Below are 25,842 nucleotides of genomic sequence, written 5' to 3'. Positions count from 1 at the left end.
GCTGACAGAGTCTCCCCCCGAACCCCGGGGCCGGACTGCCCGAGTCTCCCACCGATCCCCGAGGCAGCGCTACCCGAGTCACCCCCGCCCCCGGTCACGGGGCCGCGCTGCCCGAGTCTCCCCCCGATACCCGAGGCCGCGCTGCCCGAGTCTCCCCCCGGTCCCGGGGGCCGCGCTGCCCGAGTCTCCCCCGATCCCCGGGGCCGCTCTGCCCGAGTCTCCACCCGATCCCCGGGGCCGCGCTGCCCGAGTCTCTCCCCGATCTCCGGGGCCGCGCTGCCCGAGACTCCCCCCGATTCTCGGGGCCGCGTTTGTCCGTGTCTCCACCCGATCCCCGGGGCCGTGCTGACCGAGTCTCCCCCCGATCCCCGGGGCCGCGCTGCCCGAGGCTCCCCCCGATCCCCGAGGCCGTGCTGCCGGAGTCTCCCCCCGTTCCCGGGGCCGCGCTGCCCGAGACTCCCCCCGATCCCCGAGGCCGCGCAGCCCGAGTCTCCCCCGATCCCCGGGGCCGGGCTGCCCGAATCTCCCCCCCGATCCCCGAGGCCGCGCTGCCCGATTCTCCCCCCCGGTCCCGGGGCCGCGCTGCCCGAGTCTCCCCCCGATCCCCGAGGCCGTGCCGCCGGAGTCTCCCCCCCGGTCCGGGGCCGCTCTGCCCGAGACTCCCCCCGATCCCCGAGGCCGCGCAGCCCGAGTCTCCCCCGATCCCCGGGGCCGCGCTGCCCGAGTCTCCCCCCGATCCCCGAGGCCGTGCTGCCCGAGTCTCCCCCCCGGTCCCGGGGCCGCGCTGCCCGAGACTCACCCCGATCCCCGAGGCAGCGCAGCCCGATTCTCCCCCGATCCCCGGGGCCGCGCTGCCCGATTCTCCCCCCCCGGTCCCGGGGCCGCGCTGCCCGAGTCTCCCCCCGATCCCCGAGGCCGCGCAGCCCGAGTCTCCCCGATCCCCGGGCCGCGCTGACCGAGTCTCCCCCCGATCCCCGGGGCCGCACTGCCCGAGTCTCCCACCGATCCCCGAGGCAGCGCTGCCCGAGTCTCCCCCGCCCCCGGTCACGGGTCCGCGCTGCCCGAGTCTCCCCCCGATCCCCGAGGCCGCGCTGCCCGAGTCTCCCCCCGGTCCCGGGGGCCGCGCTGCCCGAGTCTCCCCCGATCCCCGGGGCCGCGCTGCCCGAGTCTCCACCCGATCCCCGGGGCCGCGCTGCCCGAGTCTCTCCCCGATCTCCGGGGCCGCACTGCCCGAGTCTCCCACCGATCCCCGAGGCAGCGCTGCTCGAGTCTCCCCCCCCCCCCCCCCCGGTCCCGGGGCCGCGCTGCCCGAGTCTCCCCCCGATCCCCGAGGCCGCGCTGCCCGAGTCTCCCCCGGTCCGGGGGCCGCGCTGCCCGAGACTCCACCCGATCCCCGGGGCCGCGCTGCCCGAGTTTCCACCCGATCCCCGGGGCCGCGCTGCCTGAGTCTCCCCCGATCCCCGAGGCCGCGCAGCCCGAGTCTCCCCCGATCCCCGGGGCCGCGCTGACCGAGTCTCCCCCCGATCCCCGGGGCCGCACTGCCCGAGTCTCCCCCCGATTCCCGGGGCCGCGCTGACGGAGTCTCCACCCGATCGCCGGGGCCGTGCTGACCGAGTCTCCCCCGATCCCCGGGGCCGCGCTGCCCGAGTCTCCCCCCGATCCCCGAGGCCGTGCTGCCCGAGTCTCCCCCCCCGGTCCCGGGGCCGCGCTGCCCGAGTCTCTCCCCGATCCCCGAGGCAGCGCTGCTCGAGTCTCCCCCCCCCCCCCGGTCCCGGGGCCGCGCTGCCCGAGTCTCCCCCCGATCCCCGGGGCCGCGCTGCCCGAGACTCCCCCCGATCCCCGAGGCCGCGCAGACCGATTCTCCCCCGATCCCGGGTCCGCGCTGCCCGAATCTCCCCCCCGATCCCCGATGCCGCGCTGCCCGATTCTCCCCACCCCCCCCCCCCGGTCCCGGGGCCGCGCTGCCCGAGTCTCACCCCGATCCCCGAAACCGCGCTGCCCGAGTTTCCCCCGATCACCGGGGCCGCGCTGCCCGAGTCTCCACCCGATCCCCGGCGTCGCGCTGCCTGAGTCTCCCCCGATCCCTGGGGCCGCGCTGCCCGAGACTCCGCCCCGGTCCCGGGGCGCGCTGCCCGAGTCTCCCCCCGATACCCGGGCCCGCGCTGCCCGAGTCTCCCCCCGTTCCCGGGGCCGCGCTGCCGGAGACACCCCCCGATCCCCGGGGCCGCGCTGCCCGAGTCTTCCCCCGGTCCCCGGGGCGGCGCTGCCCGAGTCTCCCCCCGGTCGCGGGGCCGCGCTGCCGGAGACTCCCCCCGATCCCCGGGGCCGCGCTCTCCGAGTCTCCCCCTCGGTCCCATGGCCGCTCTGCCCGAGCCTCCCCCCGATACCCGGCGCCGCGCTGCCCGAGTCTTCCCCCGGTCCCCGGGGCCCCGCTGCCCGAGTCTCCCCCGGTCCCAGGGCCGCACTGCCCGAGTCCGCCCCCGATCCCCGGGGCCGCGCTCTCCGAGTCTCCCCCTCGGTCCCATGGCCGCTCTGCCCGAGCCTCCCCCCGATACCCGGCGCCGCGCTGCCCGAGTGTCCCCCGGTCCCGGGGCCGCGCTGCCCGAGTCTCCCCACCGGTCCCGGGGCCGCGCTGCCCGAGCCTGCCCCCGATACCCGGCGCCGCGCTGCCCCAGTCTCCCCCCGATCCCCGGGGCCGCGCTGCCCGAGTCTCCCCCCGGTCCCGGGGGCCGCGCTGCCCGAGTCTCCCCCGATCCCCGGGGCCGCGCTGCCCGAGTCTCCACCCGATCCCCGGGGCCGCGCTGCCCGAGTCTCTCCCCGATCTCCGGGGCCGCACTGCCCGAGTCTCCCACCGATCCCCGAGGCAGCGCTGCTCGAGTCTCTCCCCCCCCCCCCCCGGTCCCGGGGCCGCGCTGCCCGAGTCTCCCCCCGATCCCCGAGGCCGCGCTGCCCGAGTCTCCCCCGGTCCCGGGGGCCGCGCTGCCCGAGACTCCACCCCGATCCCCGGGGCCGCGCTGCCCGAGTTTCCACCCGATCCCCGGGGCCGCGCTGCCTGAGTCTCCCCCGATCCCCGAGGCCGCGCAGCCCTGAGTCTCGCCCCGATCCCCGGGGCCGCGCTGACCGAGTCTCCCCCCGATCCCCGGGGCCGCACTGCCCGAGGTCTCCCACCGATCCCCGAGGCAGCGCTGCCCGAGTCTCCCCCGCCCCCGGTCACGGGTCCGCGCTGCCCGAGTCTCCCCCCGATCCCCGAGGCCGCGCTGCCCGAGTCTCCCCCGGTCCGGGGCCGCGCTGCCCGAGTCTCCCCCGATCCCCGGGGCCGCGCTGCCCGAGTCTCCACCCGATCCCCGGGGCCGCGCTGCCCGAGTCTCTCCCCGATCTACGGGGCCGCACTGCCCGGAGTCTCCACCGATCCCCGAGGCAGCGGCTGCTCGAGTCTCCCCCCCCCCCCCCCCGGTCCCGGGGCCGCGCTGCCCGAGTCTCCCCCGATCCCGAGGCCGCGCTGCCCGAGTCTCCCCCGGTCCCGGGGGCCGCGCTGCCCGAGACTCCACCCGATCCCCGGGGCCGCGCTGCCCGAGTTTCCACCCGATCCCCGGGGCCGCGCTGCCTGAGTCTCCCCCGATCCCCGAGGCCGCGCAGCCCGAGTCTCCCCCGATCCCCGGGGCCGCGCTGACCGAGTCTCCCCCCGATCCCCGGGGCCGCACTGCCCGAGTCTCCCCCCGATTCCCGGGGCCGCGCTGACGGAGTCTCCACCCGATCGCCGGGGCCGTGCTGACCGAGTCTCCCCCGATCCCCGGGGCCGCGCTGCCCGAGTCTCCCCCCGATCCCCGAGGCCGTGCTGCCCGAGTCTCCCCCCCCGGTCCCGGGGCCGCGCTGCCCGAGTCTCTCCCCGATCCCCGAGGCAGCGCTGCTCGAGTCTCCCCCCCCCCCCCGGTCCCGGGGCCGCGCTGCCGAGTCTCCCCCCGATCCCCGGGGCCGCGCTGCCCGAGACTCCCCCCGATCCCCGAGGCCGCGCAGACCGATTCTCCCCCGATCCCCGGGTCCGCGCTGCCCGAATCTCCCCCCCGATCCCCGATGCCGCGCTGCCCGATTCTCCCCACCCCCCCCCCCCGGTCCCGGGGCCGCGCTGCCCGAGTCTCACCCCGATCCCCGAAACCGCGCTGCCCGAGTTTCCCCGATCACCGGGGCCGCGCTGCCCGAGTCTCCACCCGATCCCCGGCGTCGCGCTGCCTGAGTCTCCCCCGATCCCTGGGGCCAGCGCTGCCCGAGACTCCGCCCCGGTCCCGGGGCGCGCTAGCCCCGAGTCTCCCCCCGATACCCGGGCCCGCGCTGCCCGAGTCTCCCCCGGTCCCCGGGGCCGCGCTGCCGGAGACACCCCCCGATCCCCGGGGCCGCGCTGCCCGAGTCTTCCCCCGTGTCCCCGGGGCGGCGCTGCCCGAGTCTCCCCCCGGGGTCGCGGGGCCGCGCTGCCGGAGACTCCCCCCGATCCCCGGGGCCGCGCTCTCCGAGTCTCCCCCTCGGTCCCATGGCCGCTCTGCCCGAGCCTCCCCCCGATACCCGGCGCCGCGCTGCCCGAGTCTTCCCCCGGTCCCCGGGGCCCCGCTGCCCGAGTCTCCCCCGGTCCCAGGGCCGCACTGCCCGAGTCCGCCCCCGATCCCCGGGGCCGCGCTCTCCGAGTCTCCCCTCGGTCCCATGGCCGCTCTGCCCGAGCCTCCCCCCGATACCCGGCGCCGCGCTGCCCGAGTGTCCCCCGGTCCCGGGGCCGCGCTGCCCGAGTCTCCCCACCGGTCCCGGGGCCGCGCTGCCCGAGCCTGCCCCCGATACCCGGCGCCGCGCTGCCCCAGTCTCCCCCCGATCCCCGGGGCCGCGCTGCCCGAGTCTCCCCCCGATCCCCGGGGTCACGCTGCCCGAGTCGCCCCCCGATCCCCGGGGCCGCGCTGCCCGAGTGTCCCCCCGATCCCCGAGGCCGTGCCGCCGGAGTCTCCCCCCCCCGGTCCCGGGGCCGCGCTGCCCGAGACTCCCCCCGATCCCCGAGGCCGCGCAGCCCGAGTCTCCCCCGATCCCCGGGGCCGCGCTGCCCGAATCTCCCCCCCGATCCCCGGGGCCGCGCTGCCGGAGACTCCCCCCGATCCCCGGGGCCGCGCTGCCCGAGTCTTCCCCCGGTCCCCGGGGCCGCGCTGCCCGAGTCTCCCCCCGGTCCCGGGGCCGCGCTGCCGGAGACTCCCCCCGATCCCCGGGTCCGCGCTGCCCGAGTCTCCCCCGGTCCCAGGGCCGCACTGCCCTAGTCCGCCCGCGATCCCCGGGGCCGCGCTCTCCGAGTCTCCCCCCGGTCCAATGGCCGCTCTGCCCGCGTCTCCCCCCGATCACCGAGGCCGCGCAGCCCGAGTCTCCCCCGATCCCCGGGGCCGCGCTGACAGAGTCTCCCCCCGAACCCCGGGGCCGGACTGCCCGAGTCTCCCACCGATCCCCGAGGCAGCGCTACCCGAGTCACCCCCGCCCCCGGTCACGGGGCCGCGCTGCCGAGTCTCCCCCCGATACCCGAGGCCGCGCTGCCCGAGTCTCCCCCCGGTCCCGGGGGCCGCGCTGCCCGAGTCTCCCCCGATCCCCGGGGCCGCTCTGCCCGAGTCTCCACCCGATCCCCGGGGCCGCGCTGCCCGAGTCTCTCCCCGATCTCCGGGGCCGCGCTGCCCGAGACTCCCCCCGATTCTCGGGGCCGCGTTGTCCGTGTCTCCACCCGATCCCCGGGGCCGTGCTGACCGAGTCTCCCCCCGATCCCCGGGGCCGCGCTGCCCGAGGCTCCCCCCGATCCCCGAGGCCGTGCTGCCGGAGTCTCCCCCCGTTCCCGGGGCCGCGCTGCCCGAGACTCCCCCCGATCCCCGAGGCCGCGCAGCCCGAGTCTCCCCCGATCCCCGGGGCCGGGCTGCCCGAATCTCCCCCCCGATCCCCGAGGCCGCGCTGCCCGATTCTCCCCCCCGGTCCGGGGCCGCGCTGCCCGAGTCTCCCCCCGATCCCCGAGGCCGTGCCGCCGGAGTCTCCCCCCCGGTCCCGGGGCCGCTCTGCCCGAGACTCCCCCCGATCCCCGAGGCCGCGCAGCCCGAGTCTCCCCCGATCCCCGGGGCCGCGCTGCCCGAGTCTCCCCCCGATCCCGAGGCCGTGCTGCCCGAGTCTCCCCCCCGGTCCCGGGGCCGCGCTGCCCGAGACTCACCCCGATCCCCGAGGCAGCGCAGCCCGATTCTCCCCCGATCCCCGGGGCCGCGCTGCCCGATTCTCCCCCCCCGGTCCCGGGGCCGCGCTGCCCGAGTCTCCCCCCGATCCCCGAGGCCGCGCAGCCCGAGTCTCCCCCGATCCCCGGGGCCGCGCTGACCGAGTCTCCCCCCGATCCGATCCCCGGGGCCGCACTGCCCGAGTCTCCCACCGATCCCCGAGGCAGCGCTGCCCGAGTCTCCCCCGCCCCCGGTCACGGGTCCGCGCTGCCCGAGTCTCCCCCCGATCCCCGAGGCCGCGCTGCCCGAGTCTCCCCCCGGTCCCGGGGGCCGCGCTGCCCGAGTCTCCCCCGATCCCCGGGGCCGCGCTGCCCGAGTCTCCACCCGATCCCCGGGGCCGCGCTGCCCGAGTCTCTCCCCGATCTCCGGGGCCGCACTGCCCGAGTCTCCCACCGATCCCCGAGGCAGCGCTGCTCGAGTCTCCCCCCCCCCCCCCCGGTCCCGGGGCCCGCGCTGCCCGAGTCTCCCCCCGATCCCCGAGGCCGCGCTGCCCGAGTCTCCCCCGGTCCCGGGGGCCGCGCTGCCCGAGACTCCACCCGATCCCCGGGGCCGCGCTGCCCGAGTTTCCACCCGATCCCCGGGGCCGCGCTGCCTGAGTCTCCCCCGATCCCCGAGGCCGCGCAGCCCGAGTCTCCCCCGATCCCCGGGGCCGCGCTGACCGAGTCTCCCCCCGATCCCCGGGGCCGCACTGCCCGAGTCTCCCCCGATTCCCGGGGCCGCGCTGACGGAGTCTCCACCCCGATCGCCGGGGCCGTGCTGACCGAGTCTCCCCCGATCCCCGGGGCCGCGCTGCCCGAGTCTCCCCCCGATCCCCGAGGCCGTGCTGCCCGAGTCTCCCCCCCCGGTCCCGGGGCCGCGCTGCCCGAGTCTCTCCCCGATCCCCGAGGCAGCGCTGCTCGAGTCTCCCCCCCCCCCCCGGTCCCGGGGCCGCGCTGCCCGAGTCTCCCCCCGATCCCCGGGGCCGCGCTGCCCGAGACTCCCCCCGATCCCCGAGGCCGCGCAGACCGATTCTCCCCCGATCCCCGGGTCCGCGCTGCCCGAATCTCCCCCCCGATCCCCGATGCCGCGCTGCCCGATTCTCCCCCCCCCCCCCGGTCCCGGGGCCGCGCTGCCCGAGTCTCACCCCGATCCCCGAAACCGCGCTGCCCGAGTTTCCCCCGATCACCGGGGCCGCGCTGCCCGAGTCTCCACCCGATCCCCGGCGTCGCGCTGCCTGAGTCTCCCCCGATCCCTGGGGCCGCGCTGCCCGAGACTCCGCCCCGGTCCCGGGGCGCGCTGCCCGAGTCTCCCCCCGATACCCGGGCCCGCGCTGCCCGAGTCTCCCCCCGGTCCCGGGGCCGCGCTGCCGGAGACACCCCCCGATCCCCGGGGCCGCGCTGCCCGAGTCTTCCCCCGGTCCCCGGGGCGGCGCTGCCCGAGTCTCCCCCCGGTCGCGGGGCCGCGCTGCCGGAGACTCCCCCCGATCCCCGGGGCCGCGCTCTCCGAGTCTCCCCCTCGGTCCCATGGCCGCTCTGCCCGAGCCTCCCCCCGATACCCGGCGCCGCGCTGCCCGAGTCTTCGCCCGGTCCCCGGGGCCCCGCTGCCCGAGTCTCCCCCGGTCCCAGGGCCGCACTGCCCGAGTCCGCCCCCGATGCCCGGGGCCGCGCTCTCCGAGTCTCCCCCTCGGTCCCATGGCCGCTCTGCCCGAGCCTCCCCCCGATACCCGGCGCCGCGCTGCCCGAGTGTCCCCCGGTCCCGGGGCCGCGCTGCCCGAGTCTCCCCACCGGTCCCGGGGCCGCGCTGCCCGAGCCTGCCCCCGATACCCGGCGCCGCGCTGCCCCAGTCTCCCCCCGATCCCCGGGGCCGCGCTGCCCGAGTCTCCCCCCGATCCCCGGGGTCACGCTGCCCGAGTCGCCCCCCGATCCCCGGGGCCGCGCTGCCCGAGTGTCCCCCCGATCCCCGAGGCCGCGCTGCCCGAGTCTCCCCCCGATCCCCGAGGCCGCGCAGCCCGAGTCTCACCCGATCCCCGGGGCCGCACTGCCCGAGTCTCCCACCGATCCCCGAGGCAGCGCTGCTCGAGTCTCACCCCCCCCCGGTCCCGGGGCCGCGATGCCCGAGTCTCCCCCCGATCCCCGAGGCCGCGCTGCCCGAGTCTCCCCCGGTCCCGGGGGCCGCGCTGCCCGAGACTCCACCCGATCCCCGGGGCCGCGCTGCCCGATTTTCCACCCGATCCCCGGGGCCGCGCTGCCTGAGTCTCCCCCGATCCCCGAGGCCGCGCAGCCCGAGTCTCCCCCGATCCCCGGGGCCGCGCTGACCGAGTCTCCCCCCGATCCCCGGGGCCGCACTGCCCGAGTCTCCCCCCGATTCCCGGGGCCGCGCTGACGGAGTCTCCACACGATCGCCGGGGCCGTGCTGACCCAGTCTCCCCCGATCCCCGGGGCCGCGCTGCCCGAGTCAACCCCCGATCCCCGAGGCCGTGCTGCCCGAGTCTCCCCCCCGGTCCCGGGGGCCGCGCTGCCCGAGACTCCCCCCGATCCCCGAGGCAGCGCAGCCCGATTCTCCCCCGATCCCCGGGGCCGCGCTGCCCGATTCTCCCCCCCGGTCCCGGGGCCGCGCTGCCCGAGTCTCCCCCCGATCCCCGAGGCCGCGCAGCCCGAGTCTCCCCCCGGTCCCGGGGGCCGCGCTGCCCGAGTCTCCCCCGATCCCCGGGGCCGCTCTGCCCGAGTCTCCACCCGATCCCCGGGGCCGCGCAGCCCGAGTCTCTCCCCGATCTCCGGGGCCGCGCTGCCCGAGACTCCCCCCGATTCTCGGGGCCGCGCTGTCCGAGTCTCCACCCGATCCCCGGGGCCGTGCTGACCGAGTCTCCCCCCGATCCCCGGGGCCGCGCTGCCGGAGACTCCCCCCGATCCCCGGGGCCGCGCTGCCCGAGTCTTCCCCCGGTCCCCGGGGCCGCGCTGCCCGAGTCTCCCCCCGGTCCCGGGGCCGCGCTGCCGGAGACTCCCCCCGATCCCCGGGTCCGCGCTGCCCGAGTCTCCCCCGGTCCCAGGGCCGCACTGCCCGAGTCCGCCCGCGATCCCCGGGGCCGCGCTCTCCGAGTCTCCCCCCGGTCCAATGGCCGCTCTGCCCGAGTCTCCCCCCGATCCCCGAGGCCGCGCTGCCCGAGTCTCCCCCCGGTCCCGGGGGCCGCGCTGCCCGAGTCTCCCCCGATCCCCGGGGCCGCGCTGCCCGAGTCTCCACCCGATCCCCGGGGCCGCGCTGCCCGAGTCTCTCACCGATCTCCGGGGCCGCACTGCCCGAGTCTCCCCCCGATCCCCGAGTCCGCGCTGCCCGAGTCTCCCCCGGTCCCGGGGGCCGCGCTGCCCGAGACTCCACCCGATCCCCGGGGCCGCGCTGCCCGAGTTTCCACCCGATCCCCGGGGCCGCGCTGCCTGAGTCTCCCCCGATCCCCGGGGCCGCGCTGACCGAGTCTCCCCCCGATCCCCGGGGCCGCACTGCCCGAGTCTCCCCCCGATTCCCGGGGCCGCGCTGACGGAGTCTCCACCCGATCGCCGGGGCCGTGCTGACCGAGTCTCCCCCGATCCCCGGGGCCGCGCTGCCCGAGTCAACCCCCGATCCCCGAGGCCGTGCTGCCCGAGTCTCCCCCCCGGTCCCGGGGCCGCGCTGCCCGAGACTCCCCCCGATCCCCGAGGCAGCGCAGCCCGATTCTCCCCCGATCCCCGGGGCCGCGCTGCCCGATTCTCCCCCCCGGTCCCGGGGCCGCGCTGCCCGATTCTCCCCCCGATCCCCGAGGCCGCGCAGCCCGAGTCTCCCCCCGGTCCCGGGGGCCGCGCTGCCCGAGTCTCCCCCGATCCCCGGGGCCGCTCTGCCCGAGTCTCCACCCGATCCCCGGGGGCCGCGCAGCCCGAGTCTCTCCCCGATCTCCGGGGCCGCGCTGCCCGAGACTCCCCCCGATTCTCGGGGCCGCGCTGTCCGAGTCTCCACCCGATCCCCGGGGCCGTGCTGACCGAGTCTCCCCCCGATCCCCGGGGCCGCGCTGCCCGAGGCTCCCCCCGATCCCCGAGGCCGTGCCGCCGGAGTCTCCCCCCGGTCCCGGGGCCGCGCTGCCCGAGACTCCCCCCGATCCCCGAGGCCGCGCAGCCCGAGTCTCCCCCGATCCCCGGGGCCGGGCTGCCCGAGTCTCCCCCCGATCCCCGAGGCCGTGCTGCCCGAGTCTCCCCCCCGGTCCCGGGGCCGCGCTGCCCGAGACTGCCCCCGATCCCCGAGGCAGCGCAGCCCGATTCTCCCCCGATCCCCGGGGCCGCGCTGCCCGAGACTCCCCCCGATCCCCGAGGCAGCGCAGCCCGATTCTCCCCCGATCCCCGGGGCCGCGCTGCCCGAGTCTCCCCCCGATCCCCGTGGCCGCGCTGCCCGATTCTCCCCCCCCCCCCCCCGGTCCCGGGGCCGCGCTGCCCGAGTCTCCCCCCGATCCCCGAGGCCGCGCAGCCCGAGTCTCCCCCCGATCCCCGGGGCCGCACTGCCCGAGTCTCCCACCGATCCCCGAGGCAGCGCTGCCCGAGTCTCCCCCGTCCCCGGTCACGGGACCGCGCTGCCCGAGTCTCCCCCCGATCCCTGAGGCCGCGCTGCCCGAGTCTCCCCCCGGTCCCGGGGGCCGCGCTGCCCGAGTCTCCCCCGATCCCCGGGGCCGCGCTGCCCGAGTCTCCACCCGATCCCCGGGGCCGCGCTGCCCGAGTCTCTCCCCGATCTCCGGGGCCGCGCTGCCCGAGACTCCCCCCGATTCTCGGGGCCGCGCTGTCCGAGTCTCCACCCGATCCCCGGGGCCGTGCTGACCGAGTCTCCCCCCGATCCTCGGGGCCGCGCTGCCCGAGTCTCCCCCCGATCCCCGAGGCCGCGCAGCCCGAGTCTCCCCCGATCCCCGGGGCCGCGCTGCCCGAATCTCCCCCCCGATCCCCGGGGCCGCGCTGCCGGAGACTCCCCCCGATCCCCGGGGCCGCGCTGCCCGAGTCTTCCCCCGGTCCCCGGGGCCGCGCTGCCCGAGTCTCCCCCCGGTCCCGGGGCCGCGCTGCCGGAGACTCCCCCCGATCCCCGGGTCCGCGCTGCCCGAGTCTCCCCCGGTCCCAGGGCCGCACTGCCCGAGTCCGCCCGCCATCCCCGGGGCCGCGCTCTCCGAGTCTCCCCCCGGTCCAATGGCCGCTCTGCCCGCGTCTCCCCCCGATCACCAAGGCCGCGCAGCCCGAGTCTCCCCCGATCCCCGGGGCCGCGCTGACAGAGTCTCCCCCCGATCCCCGGGGCCGCACTGCCCGAGTCTCCCACCGATCCCCGAGGCAGCGCTACCCGAGTCTCCCCCGCCCCCGGTCACGGGGCCGCGCTGCCCGAGTCTCCCCCCGATACCCGAGGCCGCGCTGCACGAGTCTCCCCCCGGTCCCGGTGGCCGCGCTGCCCGAGTCTCCCCCGATCCCCGGGGCCGCTCTGCCCGAGTCTCCACCCGATCCCCGGGGCCGCGCTGCCCGAGTCTCTCCCCGATCTCCGGGGCCGCGCTGCCCGAGACTCCCCCCGATTCTCGGGGCCGCGCTGTCCGAGTCTCCACCCGATCCCCGGGGCCGTGCTGACCGAGTCTCCCCCCGATCCCCGGGGCCGCGCTGCCCGAGGCTCCCCCCGATCCCCGAGGCCGTGCCGCCGGAGTCTCCCCCCTGTCCCGGGGCGCGCTGCCCGAGTCTCCCCCCGATATCCGGGCCCGCGCTGCCCGAGTCTCCCCCCGGTCCCGGGGCCGCGCTGCCGGAGACTCCCCCCGATCCCCGGGGCCGCGCTGCCCGAGTCTTCCCCCGGTCCCCGGGGCCGCGCTGCCCGAGTCTCCCCCCGGTCCCGGGGCCGCGCTGCCGGAGACTCCCCCCGATCCCCGGGGCCGCGCTGCCCGAGTCTCCCCCGGTCCCAGGGCCGCACTGCCCGAGTCCGCCCCCGATCCCCGGGGCCGCGCTCTCTGAGTCTCCCACCGATCCCCGAGGCAGCGCTACCCGAGTCTCCCCCGCCCCCGGTCACGGGGCCGCGCTGCCCGAGTCTCCCCCCGATACCCGAGGCCGCGCTGCCCGAGTCTCCTCCCGTTCCCGGGCGCCGCGCTGCCCGAGTCTCCCCCGATCCCCGGGGCCGCGCTGCCCGAATCTCCACCCGATCCCCGGGGCCGCGCTGCCCGAGTCTCTCCCCGATCTCCGGGGCCGCGCTGCCCGAGACTCCCCCCGATTCTCGGGTCCGCGCTGTCCGAGTCTCCACCCGATCCCCGGGGCCGTGCTGACCGAGTCTCCCCCCGATCCCCGGGGCCGCGCTGCCCGAGGCTCCCCCCGATCCCCGAGGCCGTGCCGCCGGAGTCTCCCCCCGGTCCCGGGGCCGCGCTGCCCGAGACTCCCCCCGATCCCCGAGGCCGCGCAGACCGATTCTCCCCCGATCCCCGGGTACGCGCTGCCCGAATCTCCCCCCCGATCCCCGATGCCGCGCTGCCCGATTCTCCCCCCCCCCCCGGTCCCGGGGCCGCGCTGCCCGAGTCTCACCCCGATCCCCGAAACCGCGCTGCCCGAGTTTCCCCCGATCACCGGGGCCGCGCTGCCCGAGTCTCCACCCGATCCCCGGCGTCGCGCTGCCTGAGTCTCCCCCGATCCCCGGGGCCGCGCTGCCCGAGACTCCGCCCCGGTCCCGGGGCGCGCTGCCCGAGTCTCCCACCGATCCCCGAGGCAGCGCTGCTCGAGTCTCCCCCCCCCCGGTCCCGGGGCCGCGCTGCCCGAGACTCCCCCCGATCCCCGAGGCTCGCAGCCCGAGTCTCCCCCGATCCCCGGGGCCGCGCTGCCCGAGTCTCCACCCGATTCCCGGGCCGTGCTGACCGAGTCTCCCCCCGATCCCCGGGGCCGCGCTGCCCGAGTCTCCCCCCGATCCCCGAGGCCGTGCCGCCGGAGTCTCCCCCCCGGTCCCGGGGCCGCGCTGCCCGAGTCTCCCCCGCCCCCGGTCACGGGGCCGCGCTGCCCGATTGTCCCCCCGATCCCCGAGGCCGCGCTGCCCGAGTCTCCCCCCGGTCCCGGGGGCCGCGCTGCTCGAGTCTCCCCCGATCCCCGGGGCCGCGCTGCCCGAGTCTCCCCCCGATCCCCGAGGCCGTGCCGCCGGAGTCTCCCCCCCGGTCCCGGGGCCGCGCTGCCCGAGACTCACCCCGATCCCCGAGGCAGCGCAGCCCGATTCTCCCCCGATCCCCGGGGCCGCGCTGCCCGAGTCTCCCCCCGGTCCCGGCGCCGCGCTGCCGGAGACTCCCCCCGATTCCCGGGGTCGCGCTGTCCGAGTCTCCCCCAGGTCCCGGGGCCGCGCTGCCCGAGTCTTCCCCCGATCCCCGGGGAAGCGCTCTCCGAGTCTCCCCCCCGGTCCCCGGGGCTGCGCTGCCCGATTCTCCCCCCCGGTCCCGGGGCCGCGCTGCCCGAGTCTCCCCCCGATCCCCGAGGCCGCGCTGCCCGAGTCTCCCCCGATTCCCGGGGCCGCGCTGCCCGAGTCTCTCCCCGATCCCCGGGGCCGCGCTGACCGAGTCTCCCCCCGATCCCCGAGGCCGCGCGGCACGAGGCTCCCCCCGATCCCCGGGGTCGCGCTGCCCGAGTCTCCCCCGATCCCCGATGCCGCGCTGCCCGAGTCTCCCCCCGGTCCCAGGGCCGCGCTGCCCGACTCTCCCCCCGATCCCCGGGGCCGCGCTGCCCGAGTCTCCCCCGGTCCCGGGGCCGCGCTGCCCGAGTCTCTCCCCCCGATCCCGGGGACGCGCTGCCCGAATCTCCCCCGATCCCGGGGACGCGCTGCCCGAATCTCCCCCGGTCCCGGGACGCGCTGCCCGATTCTCCCCCGGTCCCGGGGCCGCGCTGCACGAGGCTCCCCCCGATCCCCGGGGTCGCGCTGCCCGAGTCTCCCCCGATCCCCGGGGCCGCGCTGCCCAAGTCTCCCCCCCCCCGGTCCCGGGGCCGCGCTGCCCGAGTCTCCCACCGATCCCCGAGGCCGCGCTGCACGAGGCTCCCCCCGATCCCCGGGGTCGCGCTGCCCGAGTCTCCCCCGATCCCCGGGGCCGCGCTGCCCGAGACTCCCCCCGATTCTCGGGGCCGCGCTGCCCGAGTCTCCACCCGATCCCCGGGGCCGTGCTGACCGAGTCTCCCCCCGATCCCCGGGGCCGCGCTTCCCGAGGCTCCCCCCGATCCCCGAGGCCGTGCTGCCGGAGTCTCCCCCCGTTCCCGGGGCCGCGCTGCCCGAGACTCCCCCCGATCCCCGAGGCCGCGCAGCCCGAGTCTCCCCCGATCCCCGGGGCCGGGCTGCCCGAATCTCCCCCCCGATCCCCGAGGCCGCGCTGCCCGATTCTCCCACCCGGTCCCGGGGCCGCGCTGCCCGAGTCTCCCCCCGATTCCCGAGGCCGCGCAGCCCGAGTCTCCCCCGATCCCCGGGGCCGCGCTGACCGAGTCTCCCCCCGATCCCCGGGGCCGCACTGCCCGAGTCTCCCACCGATCCCCGAGGCAGCGCTGCCCGAGTCCTCCCCGCCCCCGGTCACGGGGCCGCGCTGCCCGAGTCTCCCCCGATCCCCGAGGCCGCGCTGCCCGAGTCTCCCCCCGGTCCCGGGGGCCGCGCTGCCCGAGTCTCCCCCGATCCCCGGGGCCGCGCTGCCCGAGTCTCCACCCGATCCCCGGGGCCGCGCTGCCCGAGTCTCTCCCCGATCTCCGGGGCCGCGCTGCCCGAGACTCCCCCCGATTCTCGGGGCCGCGCTGTCCGAGTCTCCACCCGATCCCCGGGGCCGTGCTGACCGAGTCTCCCCCCGATCCCCGGGGCCGCGCTGCCCTAGTCTCCCCCCGATCCCCGAGGCCGTGCCGCCGGAGTCTCCCCCCCGGTCCCGGGGCCGCGCTGCCCGAGACTCCCCCCGATCCCCGAGGCCGCGCAGCCCGAGACTCCCCCGATCCCCGGGGCCGCGCTGCCCGAGTCTCCCCCCGATCCCCGGGGCCGCGCTGCCCGAGTCTCCACCCGATCCCCGGGGCCGCGCTGCCCGAGTCTCTCCCCGAGCTCCGGGGCCGCGCTGCCCGAGACTCCCCCCGATTCTCGGGGCCGCGCTGTCCGAGTCTCCACCCGATCCCCGGGGCCGTGCTGACCGAGTCTCCCCCCGATCCTCGGGGCCGCGCTGCCCGAGTCTCCCCCCGATCCCCGAGGCCGTGCCGCCGGAGTCTCCCCCCCCCGGTCCCGGGGCCGCGCTGCCCGAGACTCCCCCCGATCCCCGAGGCCGCGCTGCCCGAGTCTCCCCCCGGTCCCGGGGCAGCGCTGCCGGAGACTCCCCCCGATCCCCGGGTCCGCGCTGCCCGAGTCTCCCCCGGTCCCAGGGCCGCACTGCCCTAGTCCGCCCGCGATCCCCGGGGCCGCGCTCTCCGAGTCTCCCCCCGGTCCAATGGCCGCTCTGCCCGCGTCTCCCACCGATCACCGAGGCCGCGCAGCCCGAGTCTCCCCCGATCCCCGGGGCCGCGCTGACAGAGTCTCCCCCCGATCCCCGGGGCCGGACTGCCCGAGTCTCCCACCGATCCCCGAGGCAGCGCTACCCGAGTCACCCCCGCCCCCGGTCACGGGGCCGCGCTGCCCGAGTCTCCCCCCGATACCCGAGGCCGCGCTGCCCGAGTCTCCCCCCGGTCCCGGGGGCCGCGCTGCCCGAGTCTCCCCCGATCCCCGGGGCCGCTCTGCCCGAGTCTCCCCCGATCCCCGGGGCCGGGCTGCCCGAATCTCCCCCCCGATCCCCGAGGCCGCGCTGCCCGATTCTCCCACCCGGTCCCGGGGCCGCGCTGCCCGAGTCTCCCCCCGAGTCCCGAGGCCGCGCAGCCCGAGTCTCCCCCGATCCCCGGGGCCGCGCTGACCGAGTCTCCCCCCGATCCCCGGGGCCGCACTGCCCGAGTCTCCCACCGATCCCCGAGGCAGCGCTGCCCGAGTCTCCCCCGCCCCCGGTCACGGGGCCGCGCTGCCCGAGTCTCCCCCGATCCCCGAGGCCGCGCTGCCCGAGTCTCCCCCCGGTCCCGGGGGCCGCGCTGCCCGAGTCTCCCCCGATCCCCGGGGCCGCGCTGCCCGAGTCTCCCCCCGATCCCCGGGGCCGCGCTGCCCGAGTCTCTCCCCGATCTCCGGGGCCGCGCTGCCCGAGACTCCCCCCGATCCCCGAGGCCGCGCTGCCCGATTCTCCCACCCGGTCCCGGGGCCGCGCTGCCCGAGTCTCCCCCCGATTCCCGAGGCCGCGCAGCCCGAGTCTCCCCCGATCCCCGGGGCCGCGCTGACCGAGTCTCCCCCCGATCCCCGGGGCCGCACTGCCCGAGTCTCCCACCGATCCCCGAGGCAGCGCTGCCCGAGTCTCCCCCGCCCCCGGTCACGGGGCCGCGCTGCCCGAGTCTCCCCCGATCCCCGAGGCCGCGCTGCCCGAGTCTCCCCCCGGTCCCGGGGGCCGCGCTGCCCGAGTCTCCCCCGATCCCCGGGGCCGCGCTGCCCGAGTCTCCCCCCGATCCCCGGGGCCGCGCTGCCCGAGTCTCTCCCCGATCTCCGGGGCCGCGCTGCCCGAGACTCCCCCCGATCCCCGAGGCCGCGCAGCCCGAGTCTCCCCCGATCCCCGGGGCCGCGCTGCCCGAGTCTCCCCCCGATCCCCGGGGCCGCGCTGCCCGAGTCTCCACCCGATCCCCGGGGCCGCGCTGCCCGAGTCTCTCCGCGAGCTCCGGGGCCGCGCTGCCCGAGACTCCCCCCGATTCTCGTGGCCGCGCTGTCCGAGTCTCCCCCCGATCCCCGGGGCCGCGCTGCCCGAGTCTCCACCCGATCCCCGGGGCCGCGCTGCCCGAGTCTCTCCCCGAGCTCCGGGGCCGCGCTGCCCGAGACTCCCCCCGATCCCCGGGGCCGCGCTGCCCGAGTCTCCCCCCGATCCCCGGGGCCGCGCTGCCCGAGTCTCCACCCGATCCCCGGGGCCGCGCTGCCCGAGTCTCTCCCCGAGCTCCGGGGCCGCGCTGCCCGAGACTCCCCCCGATCCCCGGGGCCGCGCTGCCCGAGTCTCCCCCCCGACCCCGGGGCCGCGCTGCCCGAGTCTCCCCCCGATCCCCGGGGCCGCACTGCCCGAGTCTCCCCCCGATCCCCGAGGCCGCGCTGCCCGAGTCTCCCCCCCCACCGATCCCGGGTCCGCGCTGACCGAGTCTCCCCCCGATCCCCGAGGCCGCGCGGCACGAGGCTCCCCCCGATCCCCGGGGTCGCGCTGCCCGAGACTCCCCCGATCCCCGAGGCCGCGCGGCACGAGGCTCCCCCCGATCCCCGGGGTCGCGCTGCCCGAGTCTCCCCCGATCCCCGGGGCCGCGCTGCCCGAGTCTCCCCCCGGTCCCAGGGCCGCGCTGCCCGACTCTCCCCCCGATCCCCGGGGCCGCGCTGCCCGAGTCTCCCCCGGTCCCGGGGTCGCGCTGCCAGAGTCTCCCCACCCCCCCCCCGATCCCGGGGACGCGCTGCCCGAATCTCCCCCGGTCCCGGGACGCGCTGCCCGATTCTCCCCCGGTCCCGGGGCCTCGCCGCCCGAGTCTCCCCCGGTCCCGGGGCCGCGCCGCCCGAGTCTCCCCCGATCCCCGGGGCCGCGCTGCCCGAGTCTCCCCCCGATACCCGTGGCCGCGCTGTCCGAATCTCCCCCAGGTCCCGGGGCCGCGCTGCCCGAGTCTCCCCCCCCCCCCCGGTCCCGGGGCCGCGCTGACCGAGTCTCCCCCCCGATCCCCGAGGCCGCGCGGCACGAGGCTCCCCCCGATCCCCGGGGTCGCGCTGCCCGAGTCTCCTCCGATCCCCGGGGCCGCGCTGCCCGAGTTTCCCCCCGGTCCCAGAGCCGCGCTGCCCGAGTCTCCCCCCCCCCCCCGATCCCGGGGACGCGCTGCCCGAATCTCCCCTGGTACCGGGACGCGCTGCCCGATTCTCCCCCGGTCCCGGGGCCGCGCCGCCCGAGTCTCCCCCGGTCCCGGGGCCGCGCCGCCCGAGTCTCCCCCGATCCCCGGGGCCGCGCTGCTCGAGTCTCCCCCCGATCCCCTGGGCCGCACAGCCCGGGTCTCCCCCCAATCACCAAGGCCGCGCTGCCCAAGTCTCCCCCCCCCCGGTCCCGGGGCCGCGCTGCCCGAGTTTCCCCCGATCCCCGAGGCCGCGCTGCACGAGGCTCCCCCCGATCCCCGGGGTCGCGCTGCCCGAGTCTCCCCCGATCCCCGGGGCCGCGCTGCCCGAGTCTCCCCCCGGTCCCGGCGCCGCGCTGCCGGAGACTCCCCCCGATTCCCGGGGTCGCGCTGTCCGAGTCTCCCCCAGGTCCCGGGGCCGCGCTGCCCGAGTCTTCCCCCGATCCCCGGGGAAGCGCTCTCCGAGTCTCCCCCCCGGTCCCCGGGGCTGCGCTGCCCGATTCTCCCCCCCGGTCCCGGGGCCGCGCTGCCCGAGTCTCCCCCCGATCCCCGAGGCCGCGCTGCCCGAGTCTCCCCCGATTCCCGGGGCCGCGCTGCCCGAGTCTCTCCCCGATCCCCGGGGCCGCGCTGACCGAGTCTCCCCCCGATCCCCGAGGCCGCGCGGCACGAGGCTCCCCCCGATCCCCGGGGTCGCGCTGCCCGAGTCTCCCCCGATCCCCGATGCCGCGCTGCCCGAGTCTCCCCCCGGTCCCAGGGCCGCGCTGCCCGACTCTCCCCCCGATCCCCGGGGCCGCGCTGCCCGAGTCTCCCCCGGTCCCGGGGCCGCGCTGACCGAGTCTCTCCCCCCGATCCCGGGGACGCGCTGCCCGAATCTCCCCCGATCCCGGGGACGCGCTGCCCGAATCTCCCCCGGTCCCGGGACGCGCTGCCCGATTCTCCCCCGGTCCCGGGGCCGCGCTGCACGAGGCTCCCCCCGATCCCCGGGGTCGCGCTGCCCGAGTCTCCCCCGATCCCCGGGGCCGCGCTGCCCAAGACTCCCCCCCCCCCCCCCCCCGGTCCCGGGGCCGCGCTGCCCGAGTCTCCCACCGATCCCCGAGGCCGCGCTGCACGAGGCTCCCCCCGATCCCCGGGGTCGCGCTGCCCGAGTCTCCCCCGATCCCCGGGGCCGCGCTGCCCGAGTCTCCCCCCGGTCCCGGAGCCGCGCTTCCGGAGACTCCCCCCGATTCCCGGGGTCGCGCTGTCCGAGTCTCCCCCAGGTCCCGGGGCCGCGCTGCCCGAGTCTCCCCCCGATCCCCGAGGCCGCGCTGCCCGAGTCTCCCCCGATCCCCGGGGCCGCGCTGCCCGAGTCTCTCCCCGATCCCCGGGGCCGCGCTGACCGAGTCTCCCCCCGATCCCCGAGGCCGCGCAGCCCGAGTCTCCCCCGATCCCCGGGGCCGCGCTGCCCGAGTCTCCCCACGATCCCCGGGGTCGCGCTGCCCGAGTCTCCCCCGGTCCCGGGGCCGCGCTGCCCGAGTCTCTCCCCGATCCCCGGGGCCGCGCTGCCCGATTCTCCCCCCCCCAGGTCCCGTGGCCGCGCTGCCGGAGACTGCCCCCGATCCCCGTGGCCGCGCTGTCCGAATCTCCCCCAGGTCCCGGGGCCGCGCTGCCCGAGTCTCCACCCGATCCCCGGGGCCCCGCTGTCCGAGTCTCCCCCCGATCCCCGGGGCCGCGCTGTCCGAGTCTCCCCCCGGTCGCAGGGCCGCGCTGCCCGAGTCTCCCCCCGATCCCCGGGGCCGCGCTGCCCGAGTCTCCCCCGGTCCCGGGGCCGCGCTGCCCGAGACTCCCCCCGATCCCGGGGACGCGCTGCCCGAGTCTCCCCCCGATCCCCGGGGCCGCACTGCCCGAGACTCCTCCCCCCTCCCCCCGATCCCGGGGACTCTCTAATTCTCTGCTTCTCTCCCCAGTCTCTGTCACCCTGGATGTGGAAACGGCGCATCCGGCGCTCGATGTGTCTGAGGATCGGAAGAGTGTGAGATACACCGATACCCGGAGGGATCTCCCTGACACCGGGAAGAGGTTCACAGACTGGGCTTGTGTGCTGGGATCGGAGGGATTCACATCGGGGAGACATTACTGGGAGGTGGAGGTGATGGGGAATCGGTGGTGGTATCTGGGAGTCGCCGCAGAGTCTGTGATGAGGAAGGGAAAGTTCACAGTGAGTCCGGAGACCGGATTCTGGATCATCGGGCGGTTTGATGACGTGTTCGGGGTTCTCACCTCCCCTGTGTCCCGTCTCTCTGCCGATCCCATCCCCGGGAGGGTGGGAGTTTATCTCAGTTACGAGTCCGGGACAGTTTCATTTTACGACGCGGAGACCAAGTCCCATCTCCACACCTTCACTGGGAATAAAGTCACGGAGAAACTTTATCCTTTCTTCGGGTTTGGATATGAAAACGAATGGCTGAGAATCTGCTCCGGTTCCGCTGCGGGTCTGTAAACGGGTCGGGTCCCGGGACCGGTGTCAGGAGTCAGTCAGTGTAAATATAAATGTGCGGAGAGTGAAATAAACACGATGTGAGAATTATCGATCCATTAATTTTAACTGCTTTACCGCATCCGTCAACGGAACAGAAACACTGCGGATTCAGCAGCAGCCGCGGGCGGCGGGTCCTGAGCTCCCCGGCTCCTCCGGGTGCTAAAGTCCACCGGGACTGACAGGGTAACTGGGGCAAGTGGGGGTGGTACTGACTGGGAGAGGGAGGTCAGGGTGAAACTTGGAAACACGGGACTCCCAGCGCCTGGGTCTCCCAGCGTGTCCGGTAACATTTATGGAGGGAAATGGGCAGGTGAGGGGCGGATCCAGGTGAGGGGTAATAGCTGAGGGAGGGGTGATAGATGAGGGACGGGTGGAAATGTGTCAGAAATTGGGAGGTGAGAGGTGTCAGTAACAAAGGGCAGAAGATTTTGGAATCTGACAGGAGGGGAAAGTGACCCCAGAGTAAAGGGAGGGAGGTGGGGAGGAGTGTGTGGGTGATGGGCAGATGGAGAGGGTGGGGAGGAGTGTGTGGGTGATGGGCAGATGGGGATGGTGGGGAGGAGTGTGTGGGTGATGGGCAGATGGAGAGGGTGGGAAGGAGTGTGTGGGTGATGGGCAGATGGAGAGGGTGGGGAGGAGTGTGTGGGTGATGGTCAGATGGAGAGGGTGGGGAGGAGTGTGTGGGTGATGGGCAGATGGAGAGGGTGGGGAGGAGTGTGTGGGTGATGGGCAGATGGAGAGGGTGGGGGAGGAGTGTGTGGGTGATGGGCAGCTGGAGAGGGTGGGGAGGAGTGTGTGGGTGATTGACAGATGGAGATGGTGGGGAGGAGTGTGTGGGTGATGGGCAGGTGGAGAGGGTGGGGAGGAGTGTGTGGGTGATGGACAGATGGAGAGGGTGGGGAGGAGTGTGTGGGTGATGGGCAGATGGAGAGGGTGGGGAGGAGTGTATGGGTGATGGTCAGATGGAGCGGGTGGTTCAGGAGTGTGTGGGGGATGGGCAGAAGGAGAGGGTGGGGAAGGAGGGGAAAGAGAGAGGGCGATGGGGCTGGTGGATCAGGAGGAGAGAGACAATTAAACAGGAAAAGTGACAGTGAACGATTTCCAGAAGTTTGAAAGTTCGATGTTGATGCTGCCAGGTTGCCGATCACCCTGACGGAAAATGGGGAGCTGTTCCTCTAATTTACGAGGCAAATAGAGTCGGGATCTCTACTTTGAATCAGATATTCAGTTTTGGACCCAGTTTATATGCAGGAAATGTGGGGAAAAACACAACAGGTTGGTCATGATCTGTGGAGAGAGGAACAGGCTTCATGTTCCACGTTGGTGACCTCTCCCGGAATTGATTCAAACACTGCCTGCTCTGTTGTGGGTTTCAAGTAATTTCTGTTTTGTTTTAGTTCTTCCAGCATCTGATTGAAGAAAAAATGGGAGTGCAGTGTAATTTCCTCCGGAAAGGGGGATAAAGAAGGAGGAATGTGAGAGGAGAGGGAGTGGACCATCAGAGAAACCGATGCTCAGGTTGGAACTACCCGGAGAGGTACAGTGAAGGTTAGAGAGACGGGGACACGATATTTTGGAGCCGGAAGTGTGGCAACACAAGCCGGCTGATCCCAGCACAATCCTCGGGCAGACTGTGTTGGTCATGACGCAATGGAGAAATGTAAATGGTGAAGCCCCCTGTGTGTATTTGTGTATGGTGGAGACACAGAGAGAGTCTGAGATTTACTCCAGGCTCCCCAGGTAGATGCAGGGATGATGTTTCTGGTAACGGGGATGTCAGCATGAGGAGACACAGTGAGGGGACCACCATTCAGAGGTGAATAAATGTATTTACACAGCTCACAATCTAACAGGGCTCTGCACATTTACACATTAACTATGTTGAGAGATGTGGATAGAGTTTTGGATACAAAGTGAATCAGTAGAAACAGCATGAGCACAGGGAAGTGGTATGGATCATGTCTAATGGGAGAACAGGTGTGAGGGGCTGAATGGCCTCCCTGCTTCTGTTTCTGATGTTCTTCAGAGCAGTGTACAGACTGACCAGAGGGAGGATGGAAGGTCTGGGGAATAAATAGAGGTGTAAAGCAGGAGGCTGAAAAGGTGATTAAATATCAATTATTTAAATTGTCAGGCAAATATCTTTGACACTGAAATGTGGGATCTTGATGTAAAGAAGATTGTGAGGTGTTGGATACACTGGGATTACTCAAACACGGATGCAGGAAAAATTCCTGACTTCCCCCCTGTACAGCCCTGCTCTGATGTGAGGTCCCACTCTTCCTAATGAGTCTAATGGAGGTGACAGCACACACACCGGCCCTTTGACGTAACATGTCCCTGACAACCAAGCTGGCTTCCTCAGCACGTCCCATTTGACAGCATTTGGCCAGCATTCCTCTAAACGTTTTCAATCCAAATGCCCTAAAAATGTTTCAATTCTATCGGCCTCTACCATTTCCTCCGGCAGCTCATCCCATTTATCGACCACCGACTGTGTGGAAAATTTGCCACTCAGGTCCCCTGATAATCTTTACCCTCTGAGCTTCAGTCTATATCCTCTAGTTTTAGACTCCCCTCCCCTGAGGAAAGCCTGTGACCATCGACCTCATCACTGCCCTGCAGGATTTCATCAATCACAATAATGTCCACCCTCAGTCTCCTTTGCTTCAGGAAAACAGTCCAGGTTGATCCAGATTCTCCTGAAGCCCTTGAGCCCCGGTCACATTCCTGTGAATCCTGTCTGCACACATTCCAGCTGAATATCATCCTTTCTACAGCTCGGTGACCAGAACTGCACCCAGTACTCTGAGTGTGGTCTCCCCAATGTCTTGTACAGCTGTAACACGACAAACCATCTCATGTACTTAATCCCCGATCGATGAAGGCCAGCGTACCAGACCCCTTCTTCACTACTCTGTCTACCTGTGTCTCTACTCTCAGGAACTGTGTACTTGTTCCCCTGGGTATTTCTATTCCATAACACACCTCAAGCCCTGACATTCACTGTGTACATTCTGTCCTGGTTTTAACTTTACAAAATGCGTCACTTTGCTCATTTCTATTTTGAATTCTTTCTGCCATTCCTTTGCCCATATTCCCAGTTGATTGAGGTCCTGTTGTAACTTTAGACAAACTTGACAGTCCACATCAGAAATTTCAGTTTCTGTGCCTGTTCCTGTGCTGTACTGTTGTATGTTCTCAGAGAACATAACATTCTCCTGTTTAGAAGAATGAGAGGAGATCTCGGGGAAGCGCAAAATCGTTCAGGGCTCAACAGACAGGATGCAGGGAGGATGTTTCCCCTGTCTGAGGAGTTGAGTGTCGGGATCACTGTCACAGGATGGAGTGAACCCTCAGTGACTTCACACACTCTGGATCTTTCAATGATTTCACGTTCCCTGGCCCCGAGCATCTTATTTTCACTGTGGATGTCCAGTCCCTGTACACCTTCATCCACCAGCAGGAAGGCCTCAGAGCTCTCTCTTTCTTTCTGGACACCCGTCCCAACCTGTTCCCTTCCACCACCACTCTCCTGCATCTAGCGGAACCTGTCCTCACTCTTAATAATTTCTGTAATTTCCACCGTCTCCAACAGGATCCCACCACCAAGCACATCTTTCCCTCTCCCCCACTTTCTGCTTTCAGCAGGGATCACTCCCTACACGACTCATGTCCATTCGTCCCTTCCCACTGAACTCCCTCCTGGCACTTCCAGGTGAGGCGACACTTCACCTGTGTGTCAGGTGGGGTCATACACTGTGTTTGGTGCCTCTGGTGTGGCCTGTACATCGATGAGACCCGACATAGATTGGGAGTCTGCTTCACCAGTAAATGCAGGATCTCCCAGTAGCCGCCCATTTTAATTCCACTGCCTATTCCCACATGTCCACCAAGGGCCTCCTCTACTGTCGCGATGAGGCCACACTCAGTTGGAGGAGCAATATCTCATATTCCGTCTGGGTAGCCTCCAACCTGATGGCATGAACATCGATTTATCAAACTTCCAGTAATGGCCACCCCTCCTTCACCGTTCCCCGTGCCCATTTTCCGTCCTTCACCATTCCCCGTGCCCATTTTCCCTCCTTCACCATTCCCCGTGCCCATTTTCCCTCCTTCACTGTTCCCCGTGCCCATTTTCCCTCCTTCACCGTTCCCCGTGCCCATTTTCCCTCCCTCACTGCATCTCCTTGCCTGCCCATCGCCTCCCTCTGGTGCTCCTCCCACTTTTCTTCCATGGCCTCCTGTTCTCTCCTATAGAACTCACCCTTCTCCAGTCCTGTGTCTCTTTCACCCAATCAACTTCCCAGCTTCCGGTTTCACCCATCACCTCGTGATCCCCCCCCCCCCACCTTTTGACTGCGATTCCTCATGTTTTTTTCTCCAGTCCTGCTGAAGAGTCTCGGCCCGAAATGTCGACTGTACTTTTTTCCGTAGATGCTGCCTGCCCTGCTGAGTTTCTCCAGCATTTTGTGTGTGTTGCTCGGACTGAATTGAATTGACTTTATTTCTTACATCCTTCACATACACGTGGAGTAAAAATCTTCACGTTACCTCTCCGTCTAAATGTGCAATCATAGTAATTTATAATAAACAGAACAGTCAGTGTGATGTTTGATGGAAGAAGCTGCACTGGAGCCTGGGGTTTATGCAGCGGTATCGCTTCCCGAATGGTGGCAGCTGGATTAGATTATGGTCAGGGTGACTTGTGTCCCCAGTGATCCTACGGGCCCTTTTGACACACCTGTCCTTGTAAATGTCCTGAATCATGGGAAGTTCACAAGTACGGATGTGCTGGGCTGTAGGCACCACTCTCTGCCGAATCCTGCGATGAAGAGAGGTACAGTTCCCATATACCAGTCAGGATGCTCTCAATTGTGCCCCTATAGAAAGTTCTTAGGATTTGGGGACCCGTACCGAACTTCCTCAACCGTCTGAGGTGAAAGAGGCGCTGTTGTGTACAGACCACGTGAGGTCCTCGGTGACGTGGATGCTGAAGAACTTGAAGCTGTTTACCCTCTCAACCCCAGATCCAGTGATTCAATAGGGGTTAGCCGGTCTCCATCCCTCCTGTAATCCACGACCAGCTCCTTTGTTTTTCTGACATTGAGGGAGAGGTTGTTTTCTTGACACCATCGTATCAGAGAGATGACTTCTTCCCTGTAGGCCACCTCGCTATTGTTTGAGA

At 73.0% G+C, this 25,842-nt stretch overlaps 1 protein-coding gene across 1 annotated transcript; it reads left to right on the top strand.

Annotated features, from left to right (window-relative positions):
- Positions 1 to 7,762: 7,762 nt before the first annotated feature.
- LOC132393863 (E3 ubiquitin-protein ligase TRIM39-like) lies at positions 7,763 to 21,242 on the top strand. Its single transcript, XM_059969258.1, has 2 exons — positions 7,763 to 7,983; positions 20,063 to 21,242. Exons 1-2 carry the CDS (start codon positions 7,763 to 7,765, stop codon positions 20,613 to 20,615), a joined length of 774 nt encoding a protein of 257 aa, XP_059825241.1. The 3' UTR covers positions 20,616 to 21,242.
- The last annotated feature ends 4,600 nt before the right edge of the window (positions 21,243 to 25,842 follow it).

The sequence above is a fragment of the Hypanus sabinus genome, chromosome 5, assembly GCF_030144855.1.
Source record: "Hypanus sabinus isolate sHypSab1 chromosome 5, sHypSab1.hap1, whole genome shotgun sequence".
NCBI classification, from domain to species: Eukaryota; Metazoa; Chordata; class Chondrichthyes; order Myliobatiformes; family Dasyatidae; genus Hypanus; species Hypanus sabinus.
Note: the sequence above shows the minus strand (reverse complement) of the source record. Positions and strands in the feature narration are given on the sequence as shown.

Bases quoted from the DNA above. Each gene is read 5' to 3' on its own strand.
- LOC132393863 (XM_059969258.1), top strand. From the start codon at position 7,763: ATGGCCGCTCTGCCCGAGCCTCCCCCCGATACCCGGCGCCGCGCTGCC. The intron at 7,984-20,062 runs GTCCCCCGGTCC...GGGACTCTCTAA, and splicing joins CGGCGCCGCGCTGCCCGAGT to TTCTCTGCTTCTCTCCCCAG.